The 16,903-nt window shown below is 38.0% G+C and overlaps 1 protein-coding gene across 2 annotated transcripts; it reads right to left on the bottom strand.

Annotated features, from left to right (window-relative positions):
* Positions 1-8,548: 8,548 nt before the first annotated feature.
* LOC101175502 (monocarboxylate transporter 12-B-like) lies at positions 8,549-15,566 on the bottom strand. Of its 2 annotated transcripts, XM_020709418.2 has the most exons (11): positions 15,202-15,566; positions 13,643-13,737; positions 13,188-13,468; positions 11,727-11,830; positions 11,357-11,500; positions 11,047-11,142; positions 10,746-10,902; positions 9,857-10,564; positions 9,724-9,785; positions 9,526-9,599; positions 9,235-9,346 (listed from the first exon to the last, which is right to left on the bottom strand). In XM_020709418.2, the coding sequence occupies exons 3-11, from the start codon at positions 13,313-13,315 to the stop codon at positions 9,338-9,340; spliced, it is 1,482 nt and encodes a 493-aa protein (XP_020565077.1). In that variant the 5' UTR covers positions 13,316-13,468; positions 13,643-13,737; positions 15,202-15,566; the 3' UTR covers positions 9,235-9,337. The 2 variants fall into 2 exon arrangements, with proteins under 2 accessions (XP_020565076.1, XP_020565077.1); XM_020709417.2 differs by having other exon boundaries at positions 8,549-9,346; positions 9,526-9,785.
* Between the last annotated feature and the right edge of the window lie 1,337 nt (positions 15,567-16,903).

Below are 16,903 nucleotides of genomic sequence, written 5' to 3'. Positions count from 1 at the left end.
ATGGAAGATTAGGAAATAGTAAAAAGAAACCTTGATTAGTTTCCCTCAAAGGGGGGGGGGGGGGGTAATTTGAAGTGCATTTGAAGTGGTACATTTTTACAGAAAAGAAAAGAGACATGCTTTCTTTAAACTTGTATTTGGAGAAGTAAAAAAATCTCGTGCCATAGGAAGTATAGGTGACGACTCAGATAGAAAATGAGACTCTGAACTCGCTTAATGAGCATAGGCCCACTGCCAACAGTACAAGGAGCTGCTCATGCAGCTGGTGTAAAGAAACACATTTACTTTGATCACAATCTGATACGGCTGTGTAGTAAGTACGAATGTGTCCTTTGGTTTTGTAAATGGTAAATCAACACCAAGTGAAACAAGCACATTAAATAATGGTTTCATCTCAAATTTGACAGATTAAAAAACTTACTGGTGTGATTTCAGCTAACTCGTTTAAGTGTTTTGTTTTTTTCCAGATAGTGTGCCGACATTAAAAACCCAGCAGGAAAATCTCATACGAGACGCAACTTTTTTTTTTTGCATTTAGACTATATGATGCAAAACATGTTTACAGCATGTTCAGTCATATAGCCTTGTTGGTGTGTGAAGTTTCCACAGAGAGCAGTGGGCTGACTCAAAATGAGAGCTTATGGGTTTCCTCTAGAAGCCTGTGAGGCACATGGTGAGTGGAAAACTGCTTTTACTTACAAATAACAACACAGGCACACATGATGCATACACAGTTGATGTTACATACTGTGTCACAAAAAACACATACATTGTGTCTTTGACATGTGTGATTTAGTGCAAAAAAGTGGCACACACAACTCTTCAACGAGCCGTCAAAAGAAAGTCACAGTTTGATAGAAGCCTAAGAATTTTGCAATCAGACAACATAGCAAGAACATCAGTACATCCGCATTTATCTCCATAATGGAGGATAAATAGGATGTGAGGATGTGCAGCAACTATACTGAGTGGGAATAGGGGCTCCATTTGTTAAATGAAGTAGGAGGAACTCCCAAAATACTCTTCCAACAAACACTAAATTTGTTGTAGACTGGTTATGCCATGGATTTTGCACCCTCTTTGCATCTGCATTTGGAGGAGGCACACGGGCTTAAAGCGAAATCTTCACATATTTATTTATAGCTAAAATCAGAACTCTTGTGGCAAACATAAAACAGCAGTACAGAAAAGACAGCAGCCTGCAAGGCAAAGACACCTGCCACAACAAAGCAGAACACCTTAAACCTTTTTTGTGTTTCTGTTTTACTCCTTTTCATTCCTGTTGTTTTTGTATGCTTTTAACTCAGTTGCTCTTCACACAGCAGCTGTTAAAAAAAAAAAAAAAAAAAAAAAACGTTCATAATTTGACTTGCTAACATTGCTAGTGTTTATTCTGGCTTATAATGTTTTATTCCTCGTTGACTATTTAAAAGTTCTCTTGTCTGTCTGTGTGTGTGAAGATTCAGAGCAGGCCAAAACGGCTGATGGTCTCAAAGGTGTGAAGTAGTGTTGTTTTTCTCCTCCCCCCTTGTTCCCACAATGCCAAACATAAGCACAAAACTGATTGCAGATCAGATAAGGCCTACACTCATTTTCCCCTTCAGCCCTTATTCCTCTTGCATTTTTTTTTTCTGATGAAAGTCTATATAAAAACAAATAACAGACATGTCTCTGATGCACAAATTGCAATTGAGACATGTCATGTTCTTTGTGTGCACTGAAGACGCAGGAGCATCTTAGTTCAGCTTTCCAAATGAATTATACATTAGATCTATATAATAATTGCTAGCCAAACATAATCAAATGCAGTTGTACAGCAAACTAGCCAATATGTCTCCCAATTAGCTCTTTAAACTCATGTTCTAGAAAGTTCAAATCTCCAGTTCTTTGGACAACTGTCTACAGTTTTGTGAATAAAATGCTCTACATCTAATATTTTAAGGATAGTGCTAAGCCACACTTTGTGAAACTGCTTTCATTTTAGATCTTGTCATAATTCAATGCTTAAGACTTTGAAGACCTACTCCAAAGAAAATCGTATATTTGATGTTTTTAGCATGTTCTTGTAAAAAAAAAATCATGATGGAGGACACATATAAACAAAATTAAGATTAATATTGTATTTCTTAGAATTTCTTTATTCCAATCATTGTGAATCAATAGCAGACGAAAAAATGCCATTTGTAAAAACTTGTAGCTGTTTTGTAAAATCTACAGTTGGCAGGTTAGAAGCTCCCTATTCATTCTAACGCATTCACTTGCAGACTAATAGATCCATTAATGTCAGGTTTTTTAACATTAACAATCTATTCTGTGCATAATATTATATTGTTAGTAAATTAATTAAAGCAACAAATCAATGTGAATAGCTGATTGGTCTGAAAGAGTCAGCTCTTTTTATTGAGCTGAACCAGAAGAAACTGTTTTGTTACAGCTGTGGCCGTAATATTTGTTTATTTGCACTTTTGGATCTGTATCTGTTTTCTTTTGTTTTCTGCTGCAGTGGGAGGTTCTGTCTTTCCCTTTTCCCCCTCCTATAGTTGTGTGCAGATTGGAGCCCAAAGTGTCCAGAGCACCTGATTGGCTGTGGACGTCCAGGCTTTGGACCTTGTATTTTGGTTTGGTGGTTTTTGTGTAGTTTTTCCCTGTAAATATGTATATAATAGGTGTTTGTGAGAGTTTTTGAGTCATTGGTCAATTTAGTTTTTCCTTTTACCTTTATGTTACATCCTTTTTTTTACATGGCCCTAGACAGGGCGGTAACAGTTTTATAAAAAAAGAGCAAGAATTTCCTTCACTGAATGAATGAATAAAGATGACTTAAAAGACATAATGACTCTTTCATGACATGCTGGTCTTTTGTGTTACATACTGATGCAATTTTGCAGTATGGTCAATGAATGTCACTAGTTTCAGCGTGTCAAATCTTCACGACCCTGAACCATTTCAACACAACTTGATTCATTTTGGTTCAGTGGTTCAGAAAGCTTTGGTTTCTTCATCACTACCTGTTGCAGAATCAGCCCATAAAATTACTTTTTGGTGGAACTTCTGGCAAAAGACCCAAACAGATAGGATACCAAGCTCGGTGGCAGAAACTCAAACATTTTATAAACAAAATTGGAGATGAGAAAACCATGAAGGGAGCAACAAAAGTGTAATAAAGCGGATGCCTAGACCAGGAAGAAATGAAAAACTAAGCATGGAAATACACTGAGGGTCATTACCTGAAATGAAGACACATGTGGATGATTAACAACCAGAACCTGATGTGACTTTGACACGGGGTCAAACGCAAAACCTGAAAACAGAATATGAAAAAGACAACAGAAAACCAAATCTATCTTTGAGACCATTTTTAGAAAACTGTGTTGATTTCAGGTGTAAAAGTATCCTTTGAATGTGATTAAACTTAGGTAAATAGGTTGCCATTTTTCAATGAATTAGTCCTTCAGAAACATCAAAGCGTTTCTTAAAAAGTTGATCATACATAAAACCAATAATCCATTTAATATTTTTTTGATTAATTTGATTGAGCTTCACTGTCACGCAACAGCGAAGCCCCTAAAAAGGAACAAGTTTTATTAATGTAAATGTACATTGTCAGCACTGATAGTGAGAGAAAAGACAGTGTTTTAATAAAAGCAAGACAAGAGGCCGGAATCTTCTTATAAGGAAATTTTAAGATCCAAGGAGCTGCTAATTCTTTCAGGGATCACATGAGTAGATAGAAAAGTCCATTTAAAATGATTTTTATTCCTTTTAACAGACCTTTTTTTGATAATGTATTTCTGGAATACCCATGCGAATCTGGTGTTTTCCAACATCAACAATGAGCATCCTCATTGTGCCCTCGCTTGGCCACAAGATGTGATCCATGTGCTTCTCATGACTGCTTTTATTGAGAAAAAGCGAGTGTAGCGTTAACCTAATTATAACGCTGCATCTCTACAAATGTTGTAGACTTAGTCACCACAGATCAAGACAGCCAGTTTTCCCATCTGTCTTTAATGCAAGAAAAATCTGGTTTGTCTGCATTAGTAGTAGATGCTTAATAAACTCAGGTTTCAGCAGAAGATGGCTGAAGCCGAACAGAAAAAACATGAGACCAAATGTGGAAATTGTTCTGCAACAAATAAGAAAAAAAAATTCTGATTGTAAAATGACTCATGGAGGGTTTGATTGTCATTTAATCACTCTGTCTGAACACTTTGCCAACAGAAAATCAAAAAAAAATCTATCCATCTTTTTTCTTCCACTATATCCCTTTTGGGGTAACAGGGTTGCCAGAGCCCTGTGATCTGTCTGGTACCCTGCCAACCTACTGTTAGCAGGGCACACCCTGGACAGGTCACCAGTCTGTTGCAAGGCACACAATCACTCTCACATGCACACCTAGGCACACTTCAGGGTTCCTAGGAAGTAAGGAAGGAAGGAAGGAAGCATGCCCAGAGAAAACCCATGGGCATGCACAGGGAGAGCGTACAAAGTCCACACAGAAAGGAAGCTGAGATTCAAACCAGGGCCTTCTCGCCATGAGCCAAGAGCGCAAACCACTGCGCCGCCATGCAGCCCACAGTATCATCATTACAGCTATATTGTGAAATATAATGTGAAAAAGGTTTGACTCAGTGTTTTAAGTTCTATAGTTTTTTTTCTTCAAAGTTTGATATACAATCCAGCCGGGTGGATGATCCACAAAAACCTTCTCAGCTGTACGCCATTAAACAAAAGATGTTTCATATTTGACAGATATTAATAAACCTTTTTTAATGCTATAACATGACCCAGATGTTCATAACACTTAGAATTATGGAGCAGCTGTGTCATGAAGCAGAGTTTATTGTGTCAGCGATGCAATTCTTTACTTTTGAGTTTATTAGGAGCAACAGAGTCTGCCAGAGGTGTATAAATGAGTCTAGGATTAGTCCACGCTGGGATGTGCCATGCTTCTTCTTCAAAAGTTATTTTGTTTTTGTTTTTTAAAAAAAAAGGTCATACAACTACCAGAGTGTTTCATTAGGTAAAAGATAAAAATGCACAATGTTATGTTTAGAAGATAGAAACATGACAATATGTTGGATCTTGGAAATCTGATGGGAATTTTCTTTTGACAAATGACTTTGACTACTGGTTCAGAAAATCCTATTTAAAAGAAATACATTTACAACATCTCTCTGTGTCCAAAGACTGTATAACCGCAGATGCCGCAGCAAACGATCCTGTCGATCTCATGCTCCGATCTCTCCTCACTTGTGAACAAGACCCCAAGATACTTATACACCTCCACCTATCTTCTAAACCATTAACATAGCTTGGAGGGACAATGGCCTGTGAAAAATGACAAAGCCTAGTGAATGCGAAAATTCCTAAAAACACACGTTAAAAGTAACATTCTTTATTGGGTCGTTTAATAAAATAAGAAGTACTGGCAAGAAAAGGAGACTAAAAGAAACTTTTAAAGTCGAAATAATAATCAATTTCCCCACATTAAAAATAAAAGTCAGCAACAGGGCATGACATAATCAGGGCTTGAACTCCCGGAGGTCTGGCAGAACAGCAGAGTGTGAAAAATACAGTGTTGCACATTTACACAGCTTTACCCTATAGTTAAATAAGTGCAGGACAGGCACATGGGAAACCAGGGTTAAATTCCCAGGGGGTGCACTGAGCTTCATCCAGTGTGAGTCCTTGGGCAAGTCCGTTTGTGCAACTGTCTAACAAGATAGCCACAAGAGGGCCCAAGCCTGTGTTGGTCCCCAGCGTGGATAAAATAAAGGGTTGTGTCAGGAAGCGCATTAAGCGTAAAAATCTCTGCCAAACCACCTGTGGTAATCAGTGTAAGCTTATTTGCTGTGGTGACCCCTGATGGGATTTGCCAAAAGGTGAACAGCAACCCTAAAAAATTGTTTATATATCAACACAAACCATAATAAAATTGACATTATAAGCGGATCATGCATATTGGGAATACACGTTTAAACACTTGTTTGTGCAAAGTAAAATGGGAATTTTCAACTGTTGCGTCTCTTTAATTCATTTTTAGTCAAACCCTGAATTTTTTGCTAAAACCACAAGAGAACCCTAGACGCATTCAAGCACAATCTGAGATATGGCTGCTGTACCCTTGCTTTAACTCATTTACGGCGCTATGACTATATAATCTGACAGAAATCACAAATGTTTAATTGCTTTCTGGAAAGATAAAAAAAGGATACATAAAGAATAAGATAAACATTTGAGGACTAAGTTTCCCCTAGAGTGTCTTGTGTTTTTTTTTCCGTGTTTGTCTCCCCACCGAAGCATGAGTGTAACTGATGTGGTAAAACACAGACTCATACAAACATGCAGTGGCATCATGCACCTGGCTGTAGTTTGAAAAGACTTTATCAGCAAAGTAGATCTAGTCTAAACCAACAATGCAGGTGTCTCGGATGTGCATGTGCACACACGAGATCCCTTTCCCGGCTGACGTCAGCGCTGCTGTTTAGTGTTCTTCATCTTTGATTAAAGTCGGAATTACAATTGGATTTAAAACCAGAAATGTCATATTTCTGAATATAACTGACTATCATCTCCAGAGCATTTCCCTGCTCTTATCAATGATAAAAAAACATTCTAGAATGTTTTATTTTAGGGCTGGAAAAACTTTAAATAACGAATTTGTCCCTGTGTTTCTGAGAACAACTCAGGAGAAACATGCAGACAAAGTCTGATTAGTAAAAAGCATGAAAGCAAATTCTTATGCTTAGATAAACTATCTTCTGCTTTGCCTCCCCCATGTGGATCAGCTTTTGTTGTGTCTGTATTGAGAAGATGTCAATATTTTATTATTGCAAACCAATTCATGTTTTGACCTTAATCTAAATTTAAAAAATTGACAAATCAGACAAACGAGTTTATAACTGTGATTTTGTGTGTTCTCTATCAATTAACACATTTTCATTTCAATTTTAGTCAAGCAGAATAACAGATTGTGTGTTTGTGCATGTGTGTGTGTGGATGGCTATGTGTGTGAGTGTGTAATTGCAAGGGGAAGTCCTTTTCTTTACTGTGTTCGGGGATGCCAACCTCAAAGGAAACCTCTCCTCTGCCTGCCTCCCACGCACCCACCTACAGTGGAAACCTGTGTTTTAGAAACACAAGTAAACACACACGTACACATATACACAAGCGTACAAACACAACAGGCAATCACCAAAGCCACATGTCAGCCTTTCTGGTGACATTTGTGCACTTCCGGCAATCACATTGACTCTATCAGAGAGCAGCTGATTTACTCAGTAATTACAATATTACTTCATACATATTTATTTACTTTTTGCTTTGAGAGGCATTTATATGACAGAATTCACTTAGGCTTGACAAGAAACAGAGTAAGGCTGTCGTATGAAAAACCTTTAACTTATAGGAACCAATTTAAAGCCATCAGTCAGTCACAAAAATGGAAAAGTGTACTTTTACACTGGCAGGTTTGATTTGGTTTGTTTGTTCAGATAGTCCACCTTTTTGGGAAATGTAAAAACTTATCTGATGGCCCCCCAAGCAGGGTCAGACATTTTCCAGAATTTTTATTAAAGGACAAGCTTGCAGGGTTATCCTGTATCCTATTTTGTTATTGAGTTAGTCCGTTCGAACAAAGAGTCTTGTCCCAAAAATTTAAATAATAGCTCAGTGCTTCAATAACAGATGTGGTGTTTTAGGTTAATCCCTCAGAAAATTCTAACACTCGAAGCTACATCCACTCATTGGCAAATAAAGATTCACAATTCACAACATTCACAAAAAAAGTGCTCCTTGTCACTCATCTTTCATTAATACCAACACAGGCACTTGGAGCTGCTCTATGTTTAACCCCTTGTGCTATTTTAGATGACCCCACCCTTACATTGACGTGTTCTCCTATCATGACAAAGGTGGATAAAGGTGGAAAGATTTCATGTAATCCATGGACAACAGTGAAGATCACAAATCATTGAAGAAAAAAGGTTCAGCGCACTGTCTAGTGGGTCTAGATGACCCAACTCCCAATGTTAAAGTGCCTACGATAGCACAAGGGTTAAGGCAGCTTTCACATCAAGATTGACTTGTGGACTGGTAAAACAGTTGGCATCCCGGTTGGCTTAGTTTGTTTTCACAAACATTTCCTGCAGACACTCTGCAGCAAACAAAAGACTAAAAGGAATTAAACTATCTAAAAAAATATCCTGCAGTTCTAACAATTGTTCAAGCAAGGTCTGGAGGACATAAACAAAAAATTGAGAAAAACAGCTGGCTGACTGATATGTGTTAATGACCCTCACCTCATTGACCCTTGTGCTATCCTAGGCACTTTAACACTGGGAGTTGGGTCATCTAGACCCACCAGACAGTGCTCTGAACCTTTTTTCTTCAATGATTTGTGATCTTCACTGGTGTCCATGGATTACATGAAATCTTTCCACCTTTATCCACCTTTGTCATGATAGGAAGAACACGTCAATGTAAGGGTGGGGTCATCTAAGATAGCCAAGGGTTAATACTGAATGGTCACTTGCTGGATATGTTGTAGATTTTACAAGATTATTTATTTAAAAACACACAGAGAACAAACTATACATTTTTTATCCATCTGCTTTCCCAAACTTTTCAATCCCTTTGGGGTTAGGGTGTTGCTGGGGCCTATCCCAGTTACTGTCGGGTGAGGGGGGGGGCATCCTGGACCAGGATGGACAGACACACATACACAGACCCAAATTCACATAAAGGGACAATTTAGAGAAACCAGTCAACTCATGAAGCAGGTTTTATGAACTGCATGTAGAAGGAAGCTGGGGAATACATGACAAGAAGACCATGAAAACTCCACACAGAAATGTGTCAGTTGAGCTTTGAACTGGGGCCTTCCTGCTGTGAGGTGGAGGGCTAACTACTACACCACCATGTAGCCCTGTAAGTTTATTTCTTTTGTAAAATTGTACTATTTCACTTTGGAACTATAAAAAACAACAACAACTGCTTCCAACCTCAAACTAATAATGTAGAAATACTAACACAATGTGCGCTTAATGCTCCTTTGTTTCCCTGAATTGCACCTTGTGTTGTGACTGTATAGTGAAATAGGGCACACTTGCAAAAATGTCAACAAGCTTTAAATCTGTTTATTTCTTTCTTTTTGGAAAGAAAGATAGAAAGTCAGATACATTGACTGGGGGTGTGCACTGCTTTTTACCATTTGTCCTTTCACACATCTTTAGCACATATCTGAAAAAAACGGCAGCTGCCAGGACTGAGGAGCTGAGCATGAAGGAAGCACCACTGAGGAAGAAGGTTGTCATGTAGGTTCCCGTCTGGTCTACTAGCCAACCTGGAGGGACACACACACAGTTGGTTTTAGCAACATTTGGGAACATAGTGTGAAATATGATGTATTTTAATTCTTGTTTGATGTCCCAGGGGCAATAAGATGCTTTTTAAAGCTAAAATCACAATCTTGCTTTTTTTAGATTTTTCTTAAATGATTACAATAAGTTTATAAACATTTACCTCCAATTGGTGGGCTGAGTAGGTACGGGATGCCATGCAGGAAGTAGACCACACCAAGAGCAGAGGTGAGGTAGCTGGAGCCCACAGTATCAGAGGTTACAACCGGCATTAGCGCCACATAGGCCCCATCAAAGTACCCGTAAAGTGAAGATAACAGAACCAGGAGTGAAAAGGAGTGGAGAAAGGGAAAGAACATACAGCAAAGGCCTTCCATGGCAATAGCCACCATGTAGCATGCCATTCGATACTTCTTCAGGCACCTGGAGGGACAAACGTCTCCTGCTTAGAGAATGTGTGTATCTATCAAAGAAAATCTTTAGCATTGCCTTACTTCCTGTCTGTGATCCATCCAAAGGTGATGTTGCCAACAATGCCACTGACTCCAAATGTGGACATTAAGAAAGCAGCATGCTGATGGTCCACCCCAACACTAAGTGCATAAGGAACCAAATAAACAACCGGGGAGCTGCAGCCATATGCCAGAAACAAAAACGATACTGATAGGATGAGAAAACTGGGTATCAAAATGAAGCCAAAGTACTCCCTGGTTTTAAGACAGAAATTCTGGCATCTGGATGAAGGTTTTGTTCTTATTAAGGGTTCTGTGTGGAGGATTTTATCCATGCGATATGTCGGCCTTGCTTCATTGCATCCGGAGTCTTTAGTCTTGTTGTTCTTGTTTGCTGATGAAGTTTTTGAATTCATGTTCTCCAACTGTTCCAGCAGTTTCAAGCTCTCACTGCTCTTAATAGATTCTTTGGTGTCTTCCAGAACAGTTGCTTTTAGTTTGTTACTAAGCAAAATGCATTCAGCTAACTTGGACTCTGCTAATGTTGGATCATTCAGTATTGCCTGTAACAGTGTTCTGTTTTCTTGAAGTCTGTCTTTGTCAAATCCAATGCTTTGAAATGTTTCTGTAGCAAAAACAAGCGTCTGGGTGTCTTTGAAGCCCTCTTTGTTCTGCTGCTTTGGTTTCATGTGATCACTGACTTCAGTTTCAAGAGCGTTCTCCAGATTTGTCATATCGTCCATCCAGAACCTTAAAAGCCAGAAAACATATGAGAATAGCAATCAATTAGATAAATAAAGTTATTTTTAAAATTAATCTAAACAGAGGTTTTGGCTGCCTAATCTGCCTTGTGACAGACAATTAAAAGAGCATTTTTAAGATATTTGTTTTTAGTAAAAATGTGGCAACCACTTCCTGGTTGAATACTGACTTTTGAACTTCCATGTCTTCTAAGGGTCTCATCAGAGCTCCACAAACGCACAAGTTGGAAACAATTCCCCCAAGGATGAGCAGAGCTCCTCTCCATGAGTAATGCTCTATAAGCAACTGAACCGCTGGAGCCAGGAGGAAGGTCCCGATGCCACTGCCTGAAGATGACATGAGTTGGAATTCATGGCATAAATTTAGGACAAACAAAGGCACCAAAGGGGGAAATTATATAAAAAAGGGTTACAACCAAAACATAAATGAGAAGTGGAGATGGGAAAATACAATAAAAAATATGACAATACCAGACAAGGCGATGCCATAAGCCAAAGCTTTCCTCTCAACAAAGTATTTCCCAACTATTGCTATGGCTGGTGTGAAACTAAGAGCAAAGCCAAGCCCTGTAGAGGACAGACAAACCTGATGTTACGGATGTTAAGAAATTCTTCACCTGTTTTCTACTTTTGATTAGCATTTTAGCTCCAAGTACACCTGCATCATGCTAACATTTCAATTAATTCACATGACATATTTAAATTCTTGGTTTTGTATATGAGCAAAACCTATGCAGAGATAAAAAATTAACCTTTTGAAATCTGATGTGGATGTTTGTACCTGTGATGACACCCAGAGAAATGTAGAGGAACTCAACACTGGAGGCAAACGAGCTGAGGACCAGGCCAGCAGAAGACAACAGACCTCCCAGCATGACCGTCACTCTGCAGGAGAGGCGGTTACCAAGGAAACTGCCAAGAGGAGCTTAAACAAAAGTTTCCATGGATTACTTGCAATTGAAAATAAGACTTTGTAACTTTTGTCCTGTCTGTCATTTGTATGTATTTTTACGGATGGATTATATTTGAGAACTTGTTTTCCATTTCTTTGTTTTTATTTTTAATACCTTTTAGTCTCCCATCTAATAGAAATCCACCTTAAGCATAAATACAAAAGCATACGTGGAATATAATACAAATGCTTTTCTTACCACAAAGCATAGTTGTGGAGTCAATCAGACTGTGGATCCAAGCAGTTGTGGAATAATCCTTCTCAAAGTGCATCTGGAACTCCACAAAGAACATGGACACACATCTGGAAAAAGGAAAGCTGCCAGTTACAATAATGTAAACATGAAAATTTGCAAACATATCTTTCTGATAAATTGTTTCCAAACAGCAAGTATTATACTTTTAGAAAAGCTTTTACAGTTCCTGTGAAGAATTTGTCATAATTGGCAAGAATATTGAGTCTCCAGTTTGCTATTAAACAGAAGTTCAACAATAAATTATTTTATTGATATTTCATTGCTACCTTTGCTTTAGAGTTTGAACCTTCCTCTAATGCCATAATGATACTGTGATTCTTAGTTGACAAACCAAGGATGAAGGATATTCACAGACGTTTATGGCTGTAGCTTTAATCTAATACTGGAACAGCTCGCACTCAGTGACTTTATTTTATGGTCACTTTCACCCAGAATCAAGCTCCAGCAAGAACCCAATGAAACAAAAACCATTTATCAGCCACATTATAAGGAACATCTAATCTTCTTTGCTTCTATAAACTGTGCCACGTGGTTTCATGTTGTACAATTTAAACGTATTTTGCAATTACAACATTTTTTTTTAAACAAAGAAAAGAACACAACAACTTTGAACAATATGCTACATCAGCTGTAGATTGTTGTCCTAAGTCTTATCACCTCTTATCAGGAACTGAACCCACAGTGGAAGAAAAACAGTTATGTAAGGATTCCTTATGATGGAAGTTTTATGACTCTTACATGTTTTAAAATTACTATATATTGACCTTTTTTTTTACGTTTCTATTCGGTTAATGCTGTACTCACATTGTGTTTGGGAATTATTTCTTAAGAAATAACAACATCTGTAATAACATATTGATACAGATTTATGATCAGTCTTCTTTTATTTTTTTGACTATAAAAATCTATAATTAGTCAATTTCACCAATATCTTCTTCCTCTTTCGGCTTCTCCCATCAGGGGTCGCCACAGCGAACAAGTCGCATGGTAAACTTGGCAATGTTTTACGCCGGATGCCCTTCCTGACGCAACCTTCTCAAACCGGGCTTGGAACCGGCACAGAGGTAGAGAAGGGAACAGGGAGCAGCCCGGAGTCGAACCCTGGTTTCACGGACGGGAGGCGCTGCAAACCAGCACGAGCTAAACCGGCTCCCCAGTCAATTTCACCAATATAATATAATATAATGCAATGCAATGCAATGCAATGCAATGCAATGCAATGCAATGTAATGTAAGGTAATGTAATGTAATATAATAAAATATAATGTAATTCTTCTTCTTTCTTAAACGTGACAATAAATCCTTCTATGCAAAGAGAAGATTGTTTGAAATTTACTGCTTTAAAATTGAACCTTTCCACTCCTTCCCACTTTACGGGCTGAAATGCATGCAAAGAAACTTTACCTGGTCACTGCCCGGATGCAGATGGTAGCAAGGAAACAACCTGCGACAACCATCCAGCCCCACCCTCCTTCAGGAGCGTTTGGGCCTTCAGGTGCCCTCTTGCCTCCTTTAGGCTTTTGCTCCTTCATAACTGCTATCCTCCCAGATGTTAGATGAGGTTACCCCCCTGACTCTCAATGTGTAGCACCGTCTTTATGGCTGGATTTGTTCTTTTTAACTCCATTTACTATTTCCAGGACAGTGTTGTACTTCTTAATGCTCCTCTTGCGGTCAAGCTTATTCTGCATCATTTGGAAAAAACACATTAAATAACATTGATGAGTTTTTGCTAAATACTTTTTTTTTTACATCCAGTCTTGCACAGTTACACTCCACAGCCTCATGCTTTTCCTTTTTACAAAAACAAAATGAGTAGATTTTATATGTGTTAGTCAAAACCCCAAAACATCACTTACAGATGGATAAATGAAGAATGAACAAATTGCTCATGTTTTTGTCCAAAGGTTGTCTCGCTTGTTCCGCTCCTCTTCCAGTTAAGCTTACTTGGTCTCTTGAAAAAAAACAAAAACAGAACTAGAGTGAGAATCAAAGTGTCATTATTCACCTCAGATATCAAATTCCTTTCTGACTGAACCTTAAAACAATCCCAATCATTCCACAGAAACATAGGGCAAAAAAAAAAAAGTGAACATACAAAAAAAATCTTGACTCGGAACAGACGCAAGTTTATGGCTTTGCAAATAACTTCTCTTCTGACAGTCCAAATTTAATCGACCTAAATATAAGTCATTAGCAGATTTGACTGTAGCTTAGGCAGGGCAAATTTTAGGACTGTTTTTTTTTCGAACATTTAATTGTGCCATAAAACGCAAGTGACTCTTTTAAAGAATGTCCTTAACATATTTGAGCTTTGGCTAAGAAAACCATTACAAACTTTTTTTTTTTTTTTTTTGCAAAAAAAGCTTGAGTAAGAACCATTAACATCTAGAATGAATGATATTGTGAAAATCTTCAGTCTGAGCAAATCTTAGTGTAAAGTCCAAAGGCAGAAAACTGCGGTGGGGCGCTGTTGAACTTCGAGCTTTCAGCAGAACATGAGAAAATGTCTTTCCATTGAGATCGAGTAAAGCATGCACTCTAAAATCTGTTGTTTTTCAAAGCATTACCGAATGACTTGAAACTGGATCATGGAGGAATGTAGAATTGCTAGAAACTTCATCTAAGATAGAAAGAAATAAAGCTGAATCCAACTCTCATCTTGTAAAAAAAAAGACTTATTAAATATCAGAATACAGGCATCCAGATATTTTTTAGGGAGAACAGAACTTATGTCGAAGATCTGTTTTGTCCTTTAAGCTACTCTGCAAAGTTTAAACTGTGTAGCATCAGTAATGTTTCATTCTGCATCTTTTTGAAGATTACCATCAGAAAACAACAAATACAATCCGACGAGCAGCAAAGACAAAATTTAACAAAAAAAAAAGATCACGATGCATCCATAAAAAAAGCTCTAACACTCAATATCCCACGTTTACAAAGTTAAAAATGAGAATGGAAGGAGCAGAGTGGCAAAAAACTCTCAACTTGATTTTAACAAATGATTCTTTGTTTTCAAATAAGTGCAGCTTGACACAATATTTGAGGCCAATAATGCTGATGTGATAATCCATGTTTTCCCTTGAAAAGAAAATCCAGAATGAAAAATTAAAAATTAATGTTTTGAATAACCTGACACCTTCCACTCTTTATCTTTATAAATAAAAACAAGTCCTTGCAATTTTTGCTACAGGACGTTTCCATTTTGCTGCCACCTTTTAAGGTCCAAACACCAAACAATGCTGAGTTTAGTGGAATATCTATTATCATTTTCAATCTATTGGTCTTTTAGAATGAAAGACCACATCCTCATTTTCTCGCATCTGCAAAATAAATTCTGAAATGTTTGTTTCAGAATCTAAACGGAATGAAACAATAAAATAGATAAACTCAAGTGGGTCAAGTGTGTCATACTTACAACAGCCTCACTCGCTGTTCCTTTGTGTCCCAGCTTTATGGCCATCAGTTAAAAATCTAAGTTCTCCTGCTGCTGGCTTTCCTGCAGGGTGCTTTGCAACACAAATGAGCCAAACTGCAAGCTATAGATATGGCAGGAGGTGGAGCAAAGCAGCAGCAGGGGGAGGAGAGGTCCCCAAATATGTGCACAGATATGACAAGATGTTTCAATATTTATTCACTTTTTCTGCTTTATGGTGTTTTTCATTGCTGTAGATGATAGCTATGCTCCGAACAAAGATATGCACAAAGATATGGAGTGCGAACTGTTTCAACTCTAACAGTTAGGGACTAGGAAAGATAACATTTTAGATTTCAATTTAGATTTTATAAAAAAAAATAAAAAAAAACATGTAGAGAAAATCATTTTGTAATATTTTTTTACATTTTCATTAATGTTTCATTAAGTTACTACTGTTGTAGCCACAGCTGCCCTGGGGCAGACTGACAGAGGCATGGCTGCTAGTTGGCGCCTATGGCCCCTCTGACCATCACCGGGACATTCATCCACATTCACAGGTGGGCAGTAAGGTCAAGGGTCTTGCCTCACTGGGTGGTGAGGGCCCCTGAGGGACCATTGCTAGCTCATTCCCACCGAGAATCGATCCCTGGATTCCTGCGTGGCTATCCTTCACCTTAACTGAGCTACCCAGCCGCCCTTAATGCAAAAAAACTTAACATAGTTAAACAACGTGGAAAAGGGATAGAAACCTTAAGTGGATCATGCATCATCTTTCTACACCTTTGTTCAGATCATAACCATTCAGGAAAAAGAGGGCTACATCAAGTTTTGTACTAACCACAATTCAACTGCTAAACAGATAAGTCAGTGGCATCTTGGGCTTTTAAGTTATTATTTGGTTAATGTTTTTATTTGGTCAGCAAGTCAGAGTTTATATTGTTTGTGTCTTATTGAGTGTATGTGTATTAATTCTGCTGATTTTCTTGATGATTGTCTCTGCTTTGTGTTCCCACCAGCAAAGGGAGTTCCTACCAGAAAAATAAAGTAACTTTCATTTGAATGATTCATTTTTTACTGCTTTTTGTTGTCTTTCCTGCCTTTTCCATATTTAGTTGTTGAAGAAAATGCTGCTCTTCTCTGGTTTTTCTGAGGTTTTTTTTTCCAAGTAACTACCGGTAGTTAAAAAAAAGCCTGCCTTTTCTTCTCACCCAATCACCATCATGCTTTCTACCTTAAATATGTTCATTTTTCTGCATTCCAGATGGATTTACCGGTCCTTCTCCACCCCTTTCTCCACAAGAATTGATGCATTGTCACAGTCTGGTCCTCAACCACCATCAAGCTTGTAGGCTCTGAGGTTTTTTTTTATGGTCTGAGCTTATTCCAAACACACCAGAAGTCATCACCCAGAACCTAAACGCCAAAGATTTATGGACTTGTTTGCTTCTGCACATCTTTTTATAAATTATAACTCGTGTTCCTAAAATCTCTTCATATTGAAATCAGTAAGTTCAAAGGCCAGAATTCTTGAAGGAATGGAGATGAATAAGCACATGAGTTAGGCAGCTTGCATCCCCTAAAAGTAACTATGAAAGGTTTAATAGGTTTCAGAACAATTAATACCTCCTTCCAGACAGCATTTGTGTAACCCTTGTGCTATCCTAGGCACTTTAACATTGGGAGTTGGGTCATATAGACCCAT

The sequence above is a fragment of the Oryzias latipes genome, chromosome 15, assembly GCF_002234675.1.
Source record: "Oryzias latipes chromosome 15, ASM223467v1".
NCBI classification, from domain to species: domain Eukaryota; kingdom Metazoa; phylum Chordata; class Actinopteri; order Beloniformes; family Adrianichthyidae; genus Oryzias; species Oryzias latipes.
Note: the sequence above shows the minus strand (reverse complement) of the source record. Positions and strands in the feature narration are given on the sequence as shown.